The sequence below is a fragment of the Mus caroli genome, chromosome 16 (assembly GCF_900094665.2).
Source record: "Mus caroli chromosome 16, CAROLI_EIJ_v1.1, whole genome shotgun sequence".
Lineage (NCBI taxonomy): Eukaryota > Metazoa > Chordata > Mammalia > Rodentia > Muridae > Mus > Mus caroli.
In genome coordinates, this window is record NC_034585.1 from 32996765 (window position 1) to 33014708 (window position 17944).

Here is a 17944-nt window from a genome sequence, read left to right on the forward strand (position 1 = left end):
AAGAAAGAAAGAAAGAAAGAAAGAAAGAAAGAAAGAAAGAAAGAAAGAAAGAAAGAAAAGAAAGAAGAAAAAAGAAAAAGAAAATAACCTGGGCTTACTGGGCTTAGGGATTTGACTCAGTGGTAGAATGTTTCCTTAGCATGTGCATGGTCCTGAGTTCAGTCCTTAGCACTGGGGAAACAACATAATAGCTGGATGAGTAGACTGTGTATGCTGGTAATTTTAGCTCTGAAGAGATGAGTATAGCTCAAGGTTAATCTGGAGCCATTGCGTCCCAGTTTTTGTTTTGTTTTGTTTTTTTAAAAAAAGAAGGCACACATTCAGGTAAAAAGATAGAAGGGCTAGAGGATGCGGTTCAATGGATAGAGTACTTGCTTAACAGCATGAAGCCTTGGGTTTAGTCCCTAGAGCCCATAAACCTGTAATCCCAACACACGGCAGGTAGAAACAAGAGGATCAGAAATTTAAGGTCCTCTTCAGCTATTTGGGACATCTGAGGTCATCCAGGCTACAGGAGACACCATCGCAAAACCAGAACCAACAAGTTATGACGGTGCCTGCCTTTCAGTCCAGCGCTGAGGTGATGGAGACAGATGGGTCTCTGTGGACTTGAGGTCTGCCTGGTTTATATAGTGAGTAACAGGCCAGCCATGGTTACATGGTGAGATATTGCACCCCCCCCCAAAAAAAAACAAAAAAAAACCAAAGGAAAGAACCAACCAACCAAAGAGGCTAAAGAGAAGGCTCAGCTGTTAAGAGTGTGACTGTTCTATTGGAGGACCTGAGTTCTGTCTCCACCCAGTAAATCGTAAATCGGGCAGCTCCCAACTCTCTTTGCGTCAAGCTTCAGAGACTGACGCCCTCTCTGGGATTTTGAAGGCACTACACTCATGTATACAAACCCACACAGAGATATACACATGTATTGAAAATAAAATCTTTTTTTTTTAATTTAATTTTAGTAGTTTATGGGTATGAGTGTCTTGTCTGCATGTGTGTTGGCCACCAAATGCATGCCTGGTGACTGCAGAGCTGAGAAGAGGGCTTCAGACCCTCTGGAAGTATAGTTACAAGCTTTTATGTGCTAGCTGGGAGGTGAACCCTGGTTCCCTGCAAGAGCAACAATTGTTCTTAACCACTGAGCCAACTCTCCAGCCTGAAAAATAGAGTCTTTCAAACAAAAGGAGTTAGATGGAATGAGCAGAATCTTGAAATATATTATGTATAATTCAAGAAAAGGTGAGAGTAATGATAATATTTTTATATATGTACATCATTTCAAAATAGAGTGAACAACCTCATAGTAATGAAATGAATATGTCTCTATTTCAAAACCAATTTTTGGATCTAGAATTTTCAAAAAGTATTTTTCTAAACTTTTGTGGATGTACAAATTAGTTATTTTAGACGGAGAGATTTGACAATGAATCCTGTGTTTTCTTCCCTTTTCAGACAGATGTAATTGTTAATTCTGGATACATGCAGGATTTTAAATCAGGACGAGTGGCACAGTCGATTCTTAGACAAGCAGGGATTGAAATGGAAAAGGAACTTGACAAGGTTAACCTGCCCTCAGATTATCATGTGGTGCGGGTCACAAAAGGATTTAAATTGTCCTGTCAGTATGTCTTCCATGTGTCATGGCATTCCAAAATCAACAAATGCCAGGTAAGTTAAAAATAACCCTACATTTGTACCCTTGCACAATCTAAGCATTTTGATAAGTTTCCATTGTTTATGTTCATCAAAAATCGTTAGATGGTGTCTTAGTTAGAGTTTCCATTGCTGTTAAGAGACAACTCTTATAATGGCAACTCTTATAAAGGACAACATTTAATCAGGGCTGGCTTGAAGGTTCAGAGCTTCAGTCCATTATCATCAAGGCAGGAAGGAGCATGGCAGCATCCAGGCAGGCATGAGACTGGAGGAGCGGAAAGTTCTATATTTTGATCCAAAGGCACACAGGAGAAGAATGTCTTGCAAGCAGCTAAGAGGGGGATCTCATTGCCCATCCCCACAGTGACACTCTTCCTGCAACAAGGCCATGCCTACTCCAACAAGGCACACCTCCTAATAGTGTCAGTTCCTGGACCAAATATATTCAAACCACCACAGATGTGTTTCCTTTTTGGAAACACGCCTATGACTGGCTGAGAGGCTGAGCAAGTATGGTTACCCCAAGTTCTCTTAAGTTGAATTTGAAAGGTCTAAGTGAGTACACTGCACGTGGGCACTGAAACCCAGAACCCTTCAGTCTGTTTGCAGTCTTGCTCTATAATACACACTGGTCTGCTTTATCCTTCCATAATGAGGCAGGGGATTCAGCTTCTCCATATTTCCTTTCACAGGTTAAATTCCAGTAGGAGTTGGATTCAAAGCTACTACAGTTACTTCTGACTCCCATAAAACATGAAAATTAGTGAATAGAGGGAGTACACACAGGTGTAGAGAAATGCTTAATCCCAGTGTGCCTTCTCTCTTTCCATATATATGGAGAACCCCAAAAGATCACCAAGATGCAAGACGGTATATAATCACAAATGGTCAGAAAGCACATCTGAAACAATCAGACTAAGCTTTGATTAACTGTTGCTAGGAAGTAGCTTGGGAGTCTGAGGTCCTTCCTGGAACATGGGTGCAGCTTGAGTTCTGCTGCAGGTCAAGTTCTCAGGCTTATTTTCTTTTCTTTTTTTTTTTTTTTTTTTTGCTTATTTTCTTTAAGGTGGAGACTGGTCCCAAGATGGAGTAGGTTTGGCCTCTCAATAGTGTCTCTCTCTACATAGTCCTTGCTAACTGGAACTTACTATGGAGACCAGGCTGGCCTTGAACTCACAGAGATTGACCTGTCTCTGCTTTGAGTGTTGGGATTAAAGGTATATGCCACCACTCTTAGTTATTTTTTTTGTTATGGAAATGAGGTCACAATGTATAGTCCAGGCTAGCCTGAAACTCTGTAGTCCAGGCTAACCTAAAACTCATGACAGTCCTCCTGCATGGGCCTCCTGAGGGCCAGGATTATAAGCCCTTACACTTGTATCGTTTTTAATCTTTTTTGCCTTGTGTATCTTTTTTTTTTCTTCACCTGTGCCATGACTTGTCCTCTCTTAGTTCTGTAATCCTAGAATGGATCTCCAATTATTCTCTATGCTTCATCTTTCCAAGGTTTTTCCACAGACAATCTCCCTGTCTATATAGCAATTCAATGTAATATTGAAAAGTTGATGGAAAATTAGCCTGGCATGTGGCCTACTTTTTTAAAATTCCAGTTGTATAGGTCAGTTGGCTGTGCCCCACATTGAGTGCCAGTGTGGTATGTGTTTTGGGGTCCAGCTGTGTTTCTGTGTCCTCTGCCTCCTCCCTCTCAGGGCATTTATGGGCGGAGTTCTGCAGGATTCCAGTACAATTGGGAATGAGTGTAGGGGTCGGGGGCACTCTGATGGTCTTAGTGTTATATAGCTCTTTTAGCCAAAGGCCTTCTCTGTCCATCTTCAATGAAACAGCTCTCTTAGACAATCTTGACTTGTGTACATACCTTTATTTAGGGTAGGCTTGTACACACGTACATTTTATTCAGAGTGAACCAGGGCTATATATGGACTTTGGAGAGTAAGAAAGGAGTTTATAGAAAAGTGAAAGTAATTGGCTAGGGTTTAAAGTTCGGTGAATGCCTTCTTTGTATGGAGAGGCAGCCCAGAAATCTCAGGTGGCTGGCTGGGTTCTTATCTGGAAAAGAGGAAGTTGAACTTGTAGATCTGTCAAGGACTACTTGACCTCCCTCGTGTAGAGGGCGTGAAATTCGGGTCCCTAGACAAGGTCAGGGAAGGGGAAGCCCTGTTGGTAAGGGGAGCCCCCCATTTTGTCCCCAGCTCAGAAAAGCTATCCCACCAAGGCAGACTTCGACCTTAATTAGCAGGGTTTCCTCACATAATCCCAGTCCTTGTGAGGCAGAGGCAGGCAGAGCTCTCAGACATTGAGGCCACCTACTCTATATAGTGAGTTTTAGACCAGCCAGAGCTGTGTAGTGAGACCTGATCTTAAAAAAATGAAAAAGAAAAAAGTTGATGGAAGTCTGAGTCTTCCTAGCTCTTGGCACTTCTCTGGGAGAAGCTACCCAGTGGATCGTCATAATATTAAAGGGATACTGTTCTCTTCTTTTAGTCTCCATCTCTCTCACTGAACTGTCAGGAACTCTTTGTTGACAGCGGCAGGTGAGTGGCACACTAATGCTTGTCTGACTCCCTGAGCTAGGGAGATGATCGAGGATATAAAACTGGAAGAGATCACAGTGCTCAAATGCCGTGGGTGGAATTCACTTGCCTCAGTTTCTCAACCCTTATGCTTCCCACTATCTGGTTTATAGCTATAGTAGGTTTCTGTGGCATGGGGCCTTAGCAGCCCTCTAAGGATGCATGGACACACCCATGTTGTGTGCAAACTGGCACTGTCTAGCTCAGGCTAGTCTGAACCTCTGTAGTCCAGGCTATCCTAAAACTAAATAACCAGGCTGGCATGATAAAATCTGAGTAGAACTGAAGGGTAAGTAAAGTCTTATTTTTGTCTTAAAGGTTGATCTGGAACTTGTATTTATCTTACAGATATTGAAAGATGCAATGAAGTCCTGTCTAAAAAAATGCCTTAAACCAGATATAAATTCCATTTCCTTCCCTGCTCTCGGGACAGGACTGATGGATCTGAAGAAGAGTGCAGCAGCTCAGATAATGTTTGAGGAAGTTTTTGCATTTGCTAAAGAACACAAGGAAAAAATGCTAACTGTAAAGATTGTGATCTTTCCAGTAGATGTGGAGACATATAAGGTGAGTTAGTGTCTTGGGAAAGTCTTAACAGTTTGCTCATTCATTACCTACCAATGGCCAATTAGTATCTCTCTTCTAACACACTAGGTAAGGATCCCACAATGTGGTGGGATTCTAACATTTCATTTCTGCAGATCACCCACCCTTGACCTAATCGCAAAGCTCATCATCTAAGCCATGTTCATGTTTGTTTTTCTTATTTCCTTGTTGGCATTTATTCTCTCTGTTCTTTAAAGGTAAGCAACCTATTTTTGATATGGGTTGATTCTTTCTACCCTGCCTCCTCCTCCTCTTCCTCCTCCTTCTCCTCCTCCAAGATATTTCTTGATTTTTTTTTTCCTGGATAGAACTGGGTATCTATAAAAGGCAATAGAAGGTCATTTAGCAAACATTTCTTTCATATTAACTTAAGCCAGGTGTTTTTGTCTCAGAGAAAGGAACCAGTCTCCAGAACCCACTGTTGGCATGTCTCATGAGAATCGGGTGTTCCACACTGGTGGACAGAACTGGAAAGACACTGCCAAGTCTTATCCTTGGCTCCACCAAAGCCCTCTAGGCTCTTTGCTGACCATCTGCTTATTGTCTACTCCTTTCATAAACATTATTTCTAGTGGCTAAGTTACAGTTTCTGTCACTTTTCATTCGAAAGCTTTGCCTAAGTATTTCTAACCCTGCAACATCTCCTGCATTCTGAAACGACATAACCAGAGAACTGACTTTTATCCATTGTATATGGCTTCTCTTACTGTTTCCTTATCAGTGGATAATGTTATCTCATTTCCAAATTCTTGAGTGGGGACGACAGGGAACAACCTATTATAATCTCTCCAGGTAACTAAATATAGTAAGACCAAGGGATTTTATTTGCTCTGGAAATAGAAGCTACAAGCATAGTTTATAAAGGAAATGTTCTATAGATTAAGAAACTTCATTGTTGAGTTGGGTGTGTTGGTGTGCACCTTTACTTCCACTTTTTGGGAAGCAGAGGCAAGGTGGATCTGAGCAGGATGGAGCAGGACTTTCATACTAGTAGTACTCTGGAGGCAGGCGCAGGTGGATCTCTGAGTTTGTGGCCAGCCTGGATAACAGAGAAAGTTCTAGGACAGCTAGCGCTACACAGAGAAACCCTGTCTCCAAAACCCAACACACACACACACACACACACACACACACACACACCCACCACATGAAGATCTCTGAGTTCGAGGCCAGGATGATCTACATAATGAGTTCCAGTTAATGCAGGGCTAGATAGCAAGATCGTAAAAGCCTGTCTAAACATATACACACTTACTCTCTCATTCTCCTCTCTCCTTCCCGCCTCTCTCTCTTCATTTTTGAAGTTCAGATAGATATAAAGCAAAATCTAGTCTTCTAGTCTTATGATTGTCAGTAAAGTAATGACTGCCTTTTTTTTTTTTTTTTTTTTTTTTTGGTTTTTCGAGACAGGGTTTCTCTGTGTAGCCCTGGCTGTCCTGGAACTCACTCTGTAGACCAGACTGGCNTTTTTCGAGACAGGGTTTCTCTGTGTAGCCCTGGCTGTCCTGGAACTCACTCTGTAGACCAGACTGGCCTTGAACTCAGAAATCCGCCTGCCTCTGCCTCCTGAGTGCTGGGATTAAAGGCATGTGTCACCACGCCCAGCTTATTACTGCCTATTTTATCAACTTTGAATAAGAACAATAATGGATAAGGTGTTTCCAAACCCCTAAGAGATTTGGATTCTTTCAAGTCAACTCTGTCTTAAAGGGTATGCCTAGAAATACTCCGTCTTTTTTCGTAAGTTGTCTGTAACAGTAATTACCATATAGAACATATAGTGAATGCTCACTGAGTCAGCTCCAGTTTTAAGTAGTTTACAATAATGAACCCATATAAAACAGTTTGGTGTGTTGATAACATGTAGAAGTGATCTATATTTTTATTTTAGCTTTAATTTGGTATCTACATTAATACCTGAATGGATGAAAGCTTGTATTTTGTCTAAATTCTACCAGGTCTTTGTTTTGTTTGTTTGTTTGTTTGTTTGTTTGTTTTTCATTTTTACCTGTACTAATTTCTCAGGTGTTCTAAGCCAGTGGTTATCAACCTTCCTAACGCTGCAACCCTCTAATACAGTTCCTCATGCTGTGGTGACCCCCAATCATAAAATTATTTTCCTTGCTACTTCATAACTATAACTTTGCTTCTGTCATGAATTGCAATGTAAGTATCCAATATTCAGGCTACCTAATGTGGGACCCACAGGCTGAGAACCTACTGCACACATTCTCTTGGATTGTCTAAGGCTGCCTTAGGGCTTGTAGCAGCGGGAATGGAGTCTACTGGGACAGTGGTATGATATATTCAGGTAGAGATTTTTATTACCGTGGTTGCCCACTCTTCTATGACTGCCTTGCTTTGCTTATTCTAGATTTTTTATGCTGAAATGACAAAAAGGTCCAGCGAGCTGAATCTCAGCGGTAATAGTGGTGAGTAAGAAATGAAGAGTTTTATAGGCATAGCGGGACGTGAGTGGAGGCAGGAGAATCAGGAATTCCAGGTCAGACTCACATAAAAGCAAGTTTGAGGCCATCGTGAGCTACGTGAGATTCTTTTATAAAGAAGAGGTGGGGTACCTGGGTCCTTATATTCTCATTACCAATTCTGAGTCAGGAACTCTGGCCTAGTCAAGCAGCTCTCTTTAAAAAAACGAGTTGCTCTCACAGGTGGGATAGGTGGGTTCAAACAGTCTTGGATGCTGTGTACCTGTGAGGTTAGTTCTGTCTCACTCTTTGGGGTGGAATGTTTAATGGCTCTGCAGACTGGAAGTACAGAAGGGGCGACTCTCGAGAGTCTTGGGATGCTGCTTCTTAGGAGCCTATATTTATTGTCTGTCGATTGGTGATAATAACAGTAGGTGATTGTGGACCAGTAAGATGGCTAATCTGGTCAAAGCACCTGCTGCCAAGCCTCATGACAAAAGTCCAGCTCCCAGAACCCATAGAGAAAAGGAGAAAATTGATTCTCATGGATTGTATGCTTGCTCTCTTGAGCGTGTACACACACACACACACACACACTTTAAATAAGTAATAGACAATATTTTTGATCATTTCCAATTATCAAAAGATGTTTTGTAAATTAAAATTACAAAGCATTAAACCAGTTCCAGGAGGCAAATAAAGAGAAGATAGACAAACTCCTCAGGGGAGGGAAGGAATTCTTCAGACTGGGAGGGATCAAGAATGGCTTCATGGACATGTTTCGAAGCTGAGCTTTGGGATGTAAAGATTTCCATCAGCCATCAATGGTGGTAGGGCAGTCCTTGACATGAATAAAACCCACAGGAGCAAACAAATAAAGTGCGTATTTATTTCATGGAATAGAGAGGAGCAAGGGAGGGGTGGAGTTTTAGGCTAGGCTAATGCAAAAAGGGAATATGAAAGTTCTATATGTCGTTAACCCAGAGCACAGCCACAAGGATCATGACTTATTCAGTAGTCCTTAAAAATATCTGTCAGTGGGCGTGGTGGCGCACACCTTTAATCCCAGCACTCGGGGAGGGGGCAGGGGAGGCAGGTGGATTTCTGAGTTCGAGGCCAGCCTGGTCTACAGAGTGAGCTCCAAGACATCCAGGGCTATACAGAGAAACCTGTCTCGAAAACAAAAAACAACAACAACAAAAATCTGTCAAGAAATTAGAATTTATTTTTATTAAGAAATTAGGAATATAATTAGCATTGCTAATGTTTGATAAGTATTATCTTAGGTTATCAAGGGAAGGTTATACTAGTCAGGGATGAAGAGAAGCGCATCTTCATTAGACATATTTATAATAAGTAGTTAATTGAATGCATTTTCATTCTTAGAACAGTTACCCTTGGTGATTTGAACAATTTAGTGATCTGAAATAATGCTTCTCTCCTAAAATGATGGATCAAGGAAGTATCACTATGTATTGTTTTCGTGTCCTTCCAGAAAGCAATGTAAATTCCCCAATAACCACTGAAAACAGGAAAAGCTATGCCTCTAGTTAGAATTCCCTTCTCACCATAGTTGTCCTTTTGTTTTTTAAAGGATTTATTTATTTAATGTACGTGAGTACACTGTTGATCCCTTCAGACACACCAGAAGAGCTCATTGCATCCCATTGCAGGTGCTTGTGAGCCAGCATATGGTTTCTGGGAATTGAACTCAGGACCTCTGGAAGAGCAGTCAGTGCTCTTAACTGATGAGCCAGCTCTCCAGCCCTGTTGTTGTCCTAAACACTGGCCTTTTTTTGCTTTTATTTCTACTCAGCTCCCTGCCTCCTCTCTTCAAGGTTTTTGGATTTTTTTTTTTTTTTTTGGTGGGGAGGCAGTTTGAGACAGGGTTTCTCCGTGTAGCCTTGGCTGTCCTGGAACTCACATTGTAGATCAGGCTGGCTCGAACTCAGAAATCCGCCTGCCTCTGCCTCCCGAGTGCTGGGATTAAAGGCATGTGCCACCACGCCCGGCCCAAGTGACTCCATTTGTAAGATGGACTAAATAGTTCCTGTCTCATAGGATTGTGAGGCTTAAATAGAATGTGTAAAGCTCTTGGAACAATGTCTGGAATAGTTCTCAACTTGTTTTTTCTCTGTAACTCAGTCAAGTAAAGGTAATTTCTTTTCATCAGTACAATAGCATTCCACTATTGAAGGGCATCCAGTTATTTCCATTGGGCAGTTAGTTCCAATGTGAACCTTCAAGATGGCTCGGTGGGTAAAGGTTCTTGCTACCAAGCCTAAACACCTGAGTTTGATCTTCAAACTCTCCCGACACACACACACACTATGAACCTTTCAAAACTTCCAAATTTCTCTCCCTGGTGGGTGGGTGATAGTCTATTTCTCTGATTGCGGTCAACATAAACATTTTTTTCACATAGATGCAAGCCATAAAGTTTGCTTTTCTGTGAAACGTTTTGCCTAACTGGCTACTGGTTTGCTACTTTAAAAAAAAATGGATATTTTAATTAATCCTTTGAGAATTCCATACAATGAATCCTAATTCTCTCCCTAGCTCTTTCTAGATATCCCTCTATTTTATGTATTTATTTATTTTGAGACAGGCTCTCCTATTGCCAAGGTTAGCCTCAAAATCTGCCTCTCAAATATCGGAATTATAAGCACACGCTACCATTCCCAACTTTTTTGTTGTTGTTGTTGTTTTTGGGTTTTGTTTTTTTTTTGCTTTTCGAGACAGGGTTTCTCTGTAGCTCTGGCTGTCCTGGAACTCACTTTGTAGACCAGGCTGGCCTCGAACTCAGAAATCTGCCTGCCTCTGCCTCCCAAATGCTGGGATTAAAGGTGTGCGCCACCACGCCCGGCTCTTTTTTGTTTTTTTAAATGAATTTTATTCCTTGAATTCTGTTGCTTTAGGTGTTTGATTTTAAATCTGGTAGGTGCACGAGGTTAAGGAATATGTCACGTTAGCAGGTGAGAATAGGAATATGTCACGTTAGCAGGTGAGAATAGGTAAACTCACCTACTTATGAATGGCAAAGCACACATCACAGGATGGATAGGATAAAGCATTGCCTTCTAAGCTAACTGGTTTTTTTTAAGGAGGCCATAAGCTAAGCATGTAGATTCTCTTTATATCTGGTGTAGCATTACAGGTAGATGGGTTTTAGCTGCTGTGGCTGACGATGGTGGTGATATCCTTGGGGCGTATAGTAGCTGTGATGTTCTGTGCTTCTTAAATACTCAACTGCCCTCCATATCTGTTGTTTTTTTTTTTTTTTTTTTTTTTTTTTTTTTTTTTTTTTTGGAGACAGGGTTTCTCTGTATAGCCCTGGCTGTCCTGGCACTCACTTTGTAGACCAGGCTGGCCTCGAACTCAGAAATCTGCCTGCCTCTGCCTCCCGAGTGCTGGGACTAAAGGCGTGCGCCACCACGCCCGGCTCCATATCTGTTTTTTGATAGGTGCTTTAGCCCTGCAGTGGACCAGTGGGGAGCAAAGAAGAGGCGGCCTTGAAGCTGGATCTCCTGCCATCAATCTCATGGGTGTAAAAGTGGGAGCGATGTGTGAGGCCCAGGAATGGATTGAAAGGTTGCTGGTCTCCCTGGACCACCACGTCATTGAGAATAATCATATTCTCTACCTTGGGAAAAAAGAGCACGACGCGCTGTCTGAGCTCCAGACCAGTGCAAGAGTCTCCATTTCAGAGACCGTCAGTCCAAGAACGGCCACTTTAGAGATTAAAGGTTCCCAGGCTGACCTCATTGAAGCAGTTATGAAGATTGAATGTATGCTGTGTGACGTTCAGGAAGAAGTGGCAGGAAAAAGGGAGAAAAATCTTTGGAGCTTGTCAGGTGAGTGACTGCATGTTAAGTTAAAAGCCCTTGCTAGGAATTGTGCCACACCACACCTTTTATCCTGGTACCTGTAAGGTAAATCTGTGTGAGTTCCAGGCCAGCCAGGGCTACATATATGGTGAGACTGTCTCAAAATAAATAAATTGAATGAGGAAAAAAGTTTCTTAAATTTGAAGTAAATGTCCTTTGAACTAAGGGATGAGGGAGGTGTTAGTATGGGTTAGTATTGGTATTAGTGGATCAGTGTTGGGATGGACAGTAAATTTGTTAAGTCAGGTCAAACCAATAATATTCCAGAGTGCTCTCTGTGAATAGAGAAGATGGGACAGAAACAGAAAGGAGCAAAATAGTGAACCCCAATCTCCCAAAGCCAGGTGGAATCCCAACACAGGGCTCTTAACCGCTGAGCCATCTCCCAGCCCACCCTTCCTCGCTTTTTCCTTTTTTTTCTTTTTCCTTTCCTCTCCTTTCCTTTCCTTTCCTTTCCTTTCCTTTCCTTTCCTTTCCTTTCCTTTCCTTTCCTTTCCTTTCCTTTCCTTTCCTTTCCTTTTCTTCTCTTCTCTTTTCTTTCAGAAAGGGTCAGAAGTAGCCCAAACTGGCCTTGAACTCATTTCATGTGGCAGTAAATCTCCTCCCAAATATGCCCAGGCGATGAAAACACAACACAGTTAATATGATTACAAGCTGTATGCCTAGATTGGGCAGATCTACCACTACACTACCATCTTCCACATCTAGGAGACCCCTTAGAACTTGCGGTTTCTCCAGGCCATGTGCTTCTGCTCTGCTTTTCTCCTTCTTCCTCCTCCTCTGTGTCCTCTCCCTCTTCCTTTTTCTCCTTCTTCTCTCTCCCCCTCCTTCTGCCCCATCTTCCCTTTTATCTGCCCAATCATCAGCTCTCCTTTATTTTACAAATTAAGGTGGGAAGCAGGTTTACCAGAAAACCTGAGTGCTGACTCATTCCTTGTTAGCAGCTACTAACCGGAGAAGAGAATTAATATCAAATATAATTAGCCCCAGGGCTAACCACAACAATTACATACTTAAGGATAGCCTTGAACTCCTAGTTCTCCTGCCTGTGTGGCTTTTGAGTGCTTAGTTAACAGGTTTCTGCCACTGATGTTATCTGTGCTGATGAAATGAGCCAATTCAAGCCAAAGTAGAGTATATAAAGGCAGGTTTATTGGGTACAGCTCTCAGGCTAATTCATTGAGATGCTGTGCAGATGAGACAGAAAAGTGGGGTCCAGGTGAAAGACCCCCGCGGGGAGACCCTTAAGTCTCGGGAAGGTGCGCACCCAGTGAGACGCTGAGACCGAACTTGTTGTAACCACACGAGGCTTTAATGGCACACAAACAACAAAGGAGGGCTCAACCAGCATGCTGGGGTCGAAACTCATGCACTGCGCAGGGGGCAGAGGAGTTTGACCCCGGGCCCAAATTTTTCACAGGCTTATAAAGGCAAAAACCACAAACCAAAAGGAGGGAGCCAAAAGAATTGGTGTGGTTACACATGATTGGCTCATTTAAATGTCAGCAGGGTGATTACAAGTTAAGAGGGTAGTAAGTGCCAGCTAAGGTGTAGGAAGGCACAAGGGCCTGGGACTTATCGAGGTCAGCAGGACACCTGGTCAATGTATAATTTATGGTGGGCTAGAGGGAGGTGCTGCCCGGGAGGCGCCATCCTGCCAAATGGCCATTTGGTCAGTCCTGATAGCCCTGGCCAGTTCCTGCATTCAGGGTGAGTCTGGCTGTGCCTGGACCCGCCTGGGTCTGTTCTTCACAACATTTAGCCCTGAATTTTTTGAACTTAGATACCACAATGCTATAAGACCTAAAATTATAAATTTTTACTCTTCACAGGGAGAGAAAGCAGGCATAAGGAAGGGGGCGGTGGAGGGGAGGTGGGAAAGAAAGAACAAAAAATGTCTGGATTACATAGGGAAGAGCCTCCTGGGGAGGGAAAGCCAAGCTCATTGGCTGGGAAATTCAGGGTAGAGGGCTGGATATGCCAGCCATATCCTGTAGCAGGTAGGGACTAAGAGATGCTGGAAGAACCCAGAGACCAGTTCTGCTTTGGTACGTTAAATAGGCACCTCAATAACTTGTTCCAAAGTCTTCCAAATCCCAACAGCCACCGTGTCTGACCTGGTTTTGTTTTGTTTTTGAGATAAGGTCTCACACTATAACCCTGGCCATCCTGAAATTGATTATGTATCCCAGGTGAGTTTTGAACTTAGGATAGTCCTCCTGCCTCAGCTTCCCTGGGGTTACAGATGTGAGTCACCATGGTTAGCTCAGGTCATATCACTTTGATAAGCCATGTTTTGTCTTTCTACTGTTAGTTGTTCATTAATAAATAGAAACACATACTGTTGAATTTACTTGTGGTGTCATGGATTATACAAAAAGCTGTAAGACAAAGTTAGAGCCATGCAGAAAAGACAACAAGAAATGGAACATACCCATTTCTGCAAATGCAGCATTAACGGGTAACTGTATTTTATCTGGTGGCCAGGTTATATAGTATCTGATGCCCTCTTCTGGCATGCAGGTGTACATGTAGATAGAGGAGAGAGAGAGAGAGAGAGAGAGAGAGTTAACATATTTTTTTCCCCTGTGTTCATGGAGCATTGAAACAAGGTTTTTTTCTTACTCATTATTTTAGGACAGGGGACTAACCAGCAAGAAAAACTGGACGAAATGGAAGAATCCCACACATTTCAACGATACCCAGTATCATTAACTCAGGAACTTCAGGACCAAAAGAAACAGTTTGAAAAGTGTGGCTTGTGGGTTGTGCAGGTATATCTAATCAAAGAAGGCTCTGGTTTACCTAGCTGTTAACTAGTTCTATAGCCAAAATGAAAATTCTCCTGCCAAGGACTCAGCCGCTCAGTCACCTGGAGTCTGGAATAAGACTGGGTAGGAATGCAGGCCTTGAAGAGTAGAGTTGGAATCAGGAGGCAGGCATGATGTCAAGACAAGCAGAGACACAGATTCAAGATTTATGAGGAAGTGTCTACCTGTCATCGACCACTACAGTGGAAAGCACACGGTGTTTAGCCTGTCGCGCTACCTCTGTTTAACCCACTTTTATCTCACTGAAGCATTAGCTTTAATGGGACACATACTATGCCAGTAGGTCATATCGGTACCAGTGACTGCACATGCTGATGACACAGTGGAGTTGTGTGTGAAGCAGGGTAGGCATGCTGTGTGTATGCTGTCAAAATAAAGGGCTTCTCCAGTTAAAGTGTCCCAACAAGGCAAAACTTTACTTCCCATCAGCAGGGTGCACGCTACTCAGAAAGGAGAAGAGCCAACACACTGGGTGTTCTAACACAGGTGGAGACTGTGGGTGGGGGAGGACTCAGTTACATTGTAACAGGTGGAGACTGTCCTGTCCCCACTGACAGGAGTCTGACCTCCACTGTCGCTGGCTTGGCTAGCTTTAAAAGAAATGGTGAAAAGGAGATGAAGGAAATAGGGGCAGGGGAATGCCAGTGCCTAAATTACTTAAGCTCCTAGCTGCCTGGCCTTTGTAAATAAAAAGTTTTATGGGGTAGGGGATCAAAGCATTGCGGAAAAGTCTTACTAGGTAGAGGAGATAAGATTTGAGTTCCTTCTCATTAAAGACTGTCAGGAAAGACTAATATTTGAGGTCTCTGATATATGGAGGTTAGGAAACCTTAGCTGTTGTCCTGCCTTAGGACTCCTCTTCCACTGCTCGCCTTGTTTTTGTGAGACAGGGTCTGTGGTAGTTTGAATGAGAACGCCCCCCCACCCCACCCCACTACCCCATAGGCTCATACATTAGAATGCTTGGTCCCTAGTTAGTGTAACTATTTCAGAAGGGTTTGGAGGTGTGGTCTTATTGGAGGAGGTGGATCCCTGGGAGTGGGCTTTGAGGTTTCTGTCTTGTCTTTCTGTCTGTCTTGGTCTCTGTTACTGTTCTCATACATGCCTGCTTCCTTTAATTATGATCATGGACCAAATGTCAAAAACTGTAAGCAAGCACTAGTTAAATGCAGTCTTTTATAAGAGATGCCTTGGACATGGTGTCTCTTCACAGCAATAGAATAGTAACTAAAACGGGGTCTCTCGCTTTTACTTGGAACTTGCTAATTGGGCAAGCTTGGCCAGCCAGTGAGCCCCAGGGACATGTGTCGTCCCCAGTGCTGGGATCACAAGCACATGTCACATGTGTGGCTTCTTAAAAGTGTAGAGTCTGAGGAGTGAACTCAGGTCCTCATGTTTTCAAGCGGGGCACTTTACCAACTAACTGAGCCATCCCCCAAGCCTATGAAATCTTATATTAAGTTACTTTCTTTTGAGACAGAGTCTCACGTAGCCCAGGCTAGCTTCATACTTGCATATGTAGCTGAGACTGTCCTTGATCTCTTTCTGACCCCTCCCCCTGTCTCTACTTCTGGGTCTATATATAGGCATACAACTGACATTATTAAATGCACTTATTGAAAAGGGGGGTAGGATATTTTGAAGAGAGAGAGAGAGAAGCCAGATTAGGAGAGAACTGAACAGCAAACTTCATATATTCTATCCACGTAGCACATGTATCTTTTAAGGAGTGCGGGAAACAATTTAAGTAGCCATTTTTCAGAGCATCAATTCTCTTCTTTGCTTATAGGTGGAGCAGATAGACAATAAGGTGCTGCTGGCTGCCTTCCAAGAGAAGAAGAAAATGATGGAAGAGAGGACACCAAAGGGATCTGGGAGCCAAAGGTTGTTTCAGCAGGTCCCACATCAGTTCTGCAATGCGGTGTGCAGAGTCGGCTTCCACAGACTGTATTCGACATCCTATAGTAGGTGTCAGGCTTGTCCTTTGGGCGTGTCTTCAGGGCTGCCTACTTGGGCACAGGCTAGCAGAGTCAGTTTTTAGCTGTGGGGAAGGGATCCTTCTCCCCTGGGCTTCAGGGGTGAAGTCTTTTAGAAATGGTCACTCTTTTCTGTCTTTTGTTTGTGTGCGATACATTGATGGGAGAATGGACAGCAGGATCCATGGTGCTCGTTTTAACCTTGTTCCCGTTTCAGTGTTCTAGCTATCCTATCTGCAGGGAGCACCTTAATGTGTCCCTTTCTTACCTTTCTCATTTCACAGATAATGCCAACTCCTCCTTCCTTAGTTAGAAGCTAACATTTACCTTAAAGTAACTTAGTTACTTAAGAAAGTAACTTGAAGAAACTTGTATCTTGTGCCCCGCCCTACCTTTTTTAGACAGAGTCTATGTAGTCCTGGCTGTCTTATAACTCACAGAGATCGGTCTGCAGCCTCCCTTCCCTGGTACTGTTCCTGGGATTTAAGGCATGTACCATCATGCTGGACCCTTCCATCCTCTATTTCCTGTCAGTGAAGCAGGTATAATCTGGCAGATGAAGTGCCGCTCTTACTTATTAGCTACTGGTATGAACTGGATTGGGAGATGTGTAGTGATACTCCCATTTTGAAACAGGAGAGGGAGAACACAGAACACTTACTGTGTGCTGCTGGACAGGATTGCTCAATAGCCTTTGTCCCTTTCTAGGTCTGCTGCCTAGAGAGGGGACTGCCATTAGACTGCCTCACAGGCTAGAACATGCTCAGATTATTGTAGCCAGATTACAGTTTCTCCAGCAATAGGATTCCTTTAAAAATTCAGCAAGCTCAGTGGTTAAGAGCACTTGTGGCTCTTGCAGAGGACCCAGGTTTGATTTCAAGAACCTACCTGGTTCACAACCATCTGTTACTCCAGTTCTAGAGATGTGATGCCCTCTTCTGATCTATCCAGACACCAAGAACATACTAGGAACCAGCACACTGATGTAGGCAAAACCACTCACACATAAAATAAAAATGAGTAACTTTTTTTTTTAAAGCTCAGCAAGCAGGGCTGGAGATAGCTCAGAAGTTAAAAGCACTTTCTTTCCACAGGAGCAGGATTTGATTGTTAGTACCCACATGGTGACTCACAACCATCTGTAACCCCAGTCCCAGAGGGATCCAGTGCCCTCTTCTGGCCTCTGTGGACACTACATGCACACGGCATACAAAGGTATATACATTCCCACGGACACATAGAAAATAAATAAGTGAAATCTACAGACACACAAAAAAAATAAATTGAAAAATTCAGCAAGTAGGGGGATTCATTTGAGGTCAAGTTCATGTCCTCATGATCCCACAGGATCCCTTTGGCAGGATCCTGGTGACATCAATAAAACAATTTTAAAAATGGACTCAGCAGGGAACTCAAAGATTACTTTGTTGGAGCCAGAGAAAATAATAGAGCAGGCAGACAGGCTGGAAGTCTGTGCACTGGCCTGGAGGGAGGAAGTGGAAATGGAGGGAACTTGCTGAGCTTCAAGTCCAGACAGCAGGCAGGCTCCGCAGTGGGAGTCTGTGGGTTCACAGGACATGGTGGGGGAGTGAGCTCCAGAGACAGTGGGAGGCCCCCTGTCAGGGCAGACAGGCCTAGGATGTTGGTCAGAGATAAAAAGGGGGTGTTAGGCTGGGGAGGGGGATAGTTGCAGTCTCTGGGTCAGAACTAGTTACATCTCTTTCTTCTTATTTTAGTTCTACCAGCTGGAAGAAAGGATATTTGAACTGAAAAAAGTGCTCTAAAAAACGATCATGCTTTATTTTCCTGTCATTTATAGTTTAGAATCAAAACAACAACACTAACAACAACAATAACAATAAAACCATGTTTCCAGTCCTTCAGGTTCTCAGCCTTTTGTTGAATAAAAACTTCTTAGACAACCAAACTATGGAAGCTAGAATTTTTTTTTTTTTTTTTTTTTTTTTTTTT

At 42.9% G+C, this 17944-nt stretch overlaps 1 protein-coding gene across 3 annotated transcripts in view; it reads left to right on the forward strand.

Moving 5' to 3' along the window:
• Parp9 (poly(ADP-ribose) polymerase family member 9) overlaps positions 1 to 17944 on the forward strand; it is a 36409-nt gene that overhangs the window by 13163 nt on the left and 5302 nt on the right. For all 3 annotated transcript variants that reach the window (XM_021184753.1, XM_021184752.2, XM_029470443.1), the window contains exons 5-10: positions 1453 to 1668; positions 4596 to 4814; positions 7228 to 7285; positions 10744 to 11133; positions 13804 to 13940; positions 15787 to 15961. In XM_021184753.1, the coding sequence (XP_021040412.1) occupies positions 1453 to 1668; positions 4596 to 4814; positions 7228 to 7285; positions 10744 to 11133; positions 13804 to 13940; positions 15787 to 15961 (1195 nt within the window). The remainder of the gene's footprint in view (positions 1 to 1452; positions 1669 to 4595; positions 4815 to 7227; positions 7286 to 10743; positions 11134 to 13803; positions 13941 to 15786; positions 15962 to 17944) is intronic.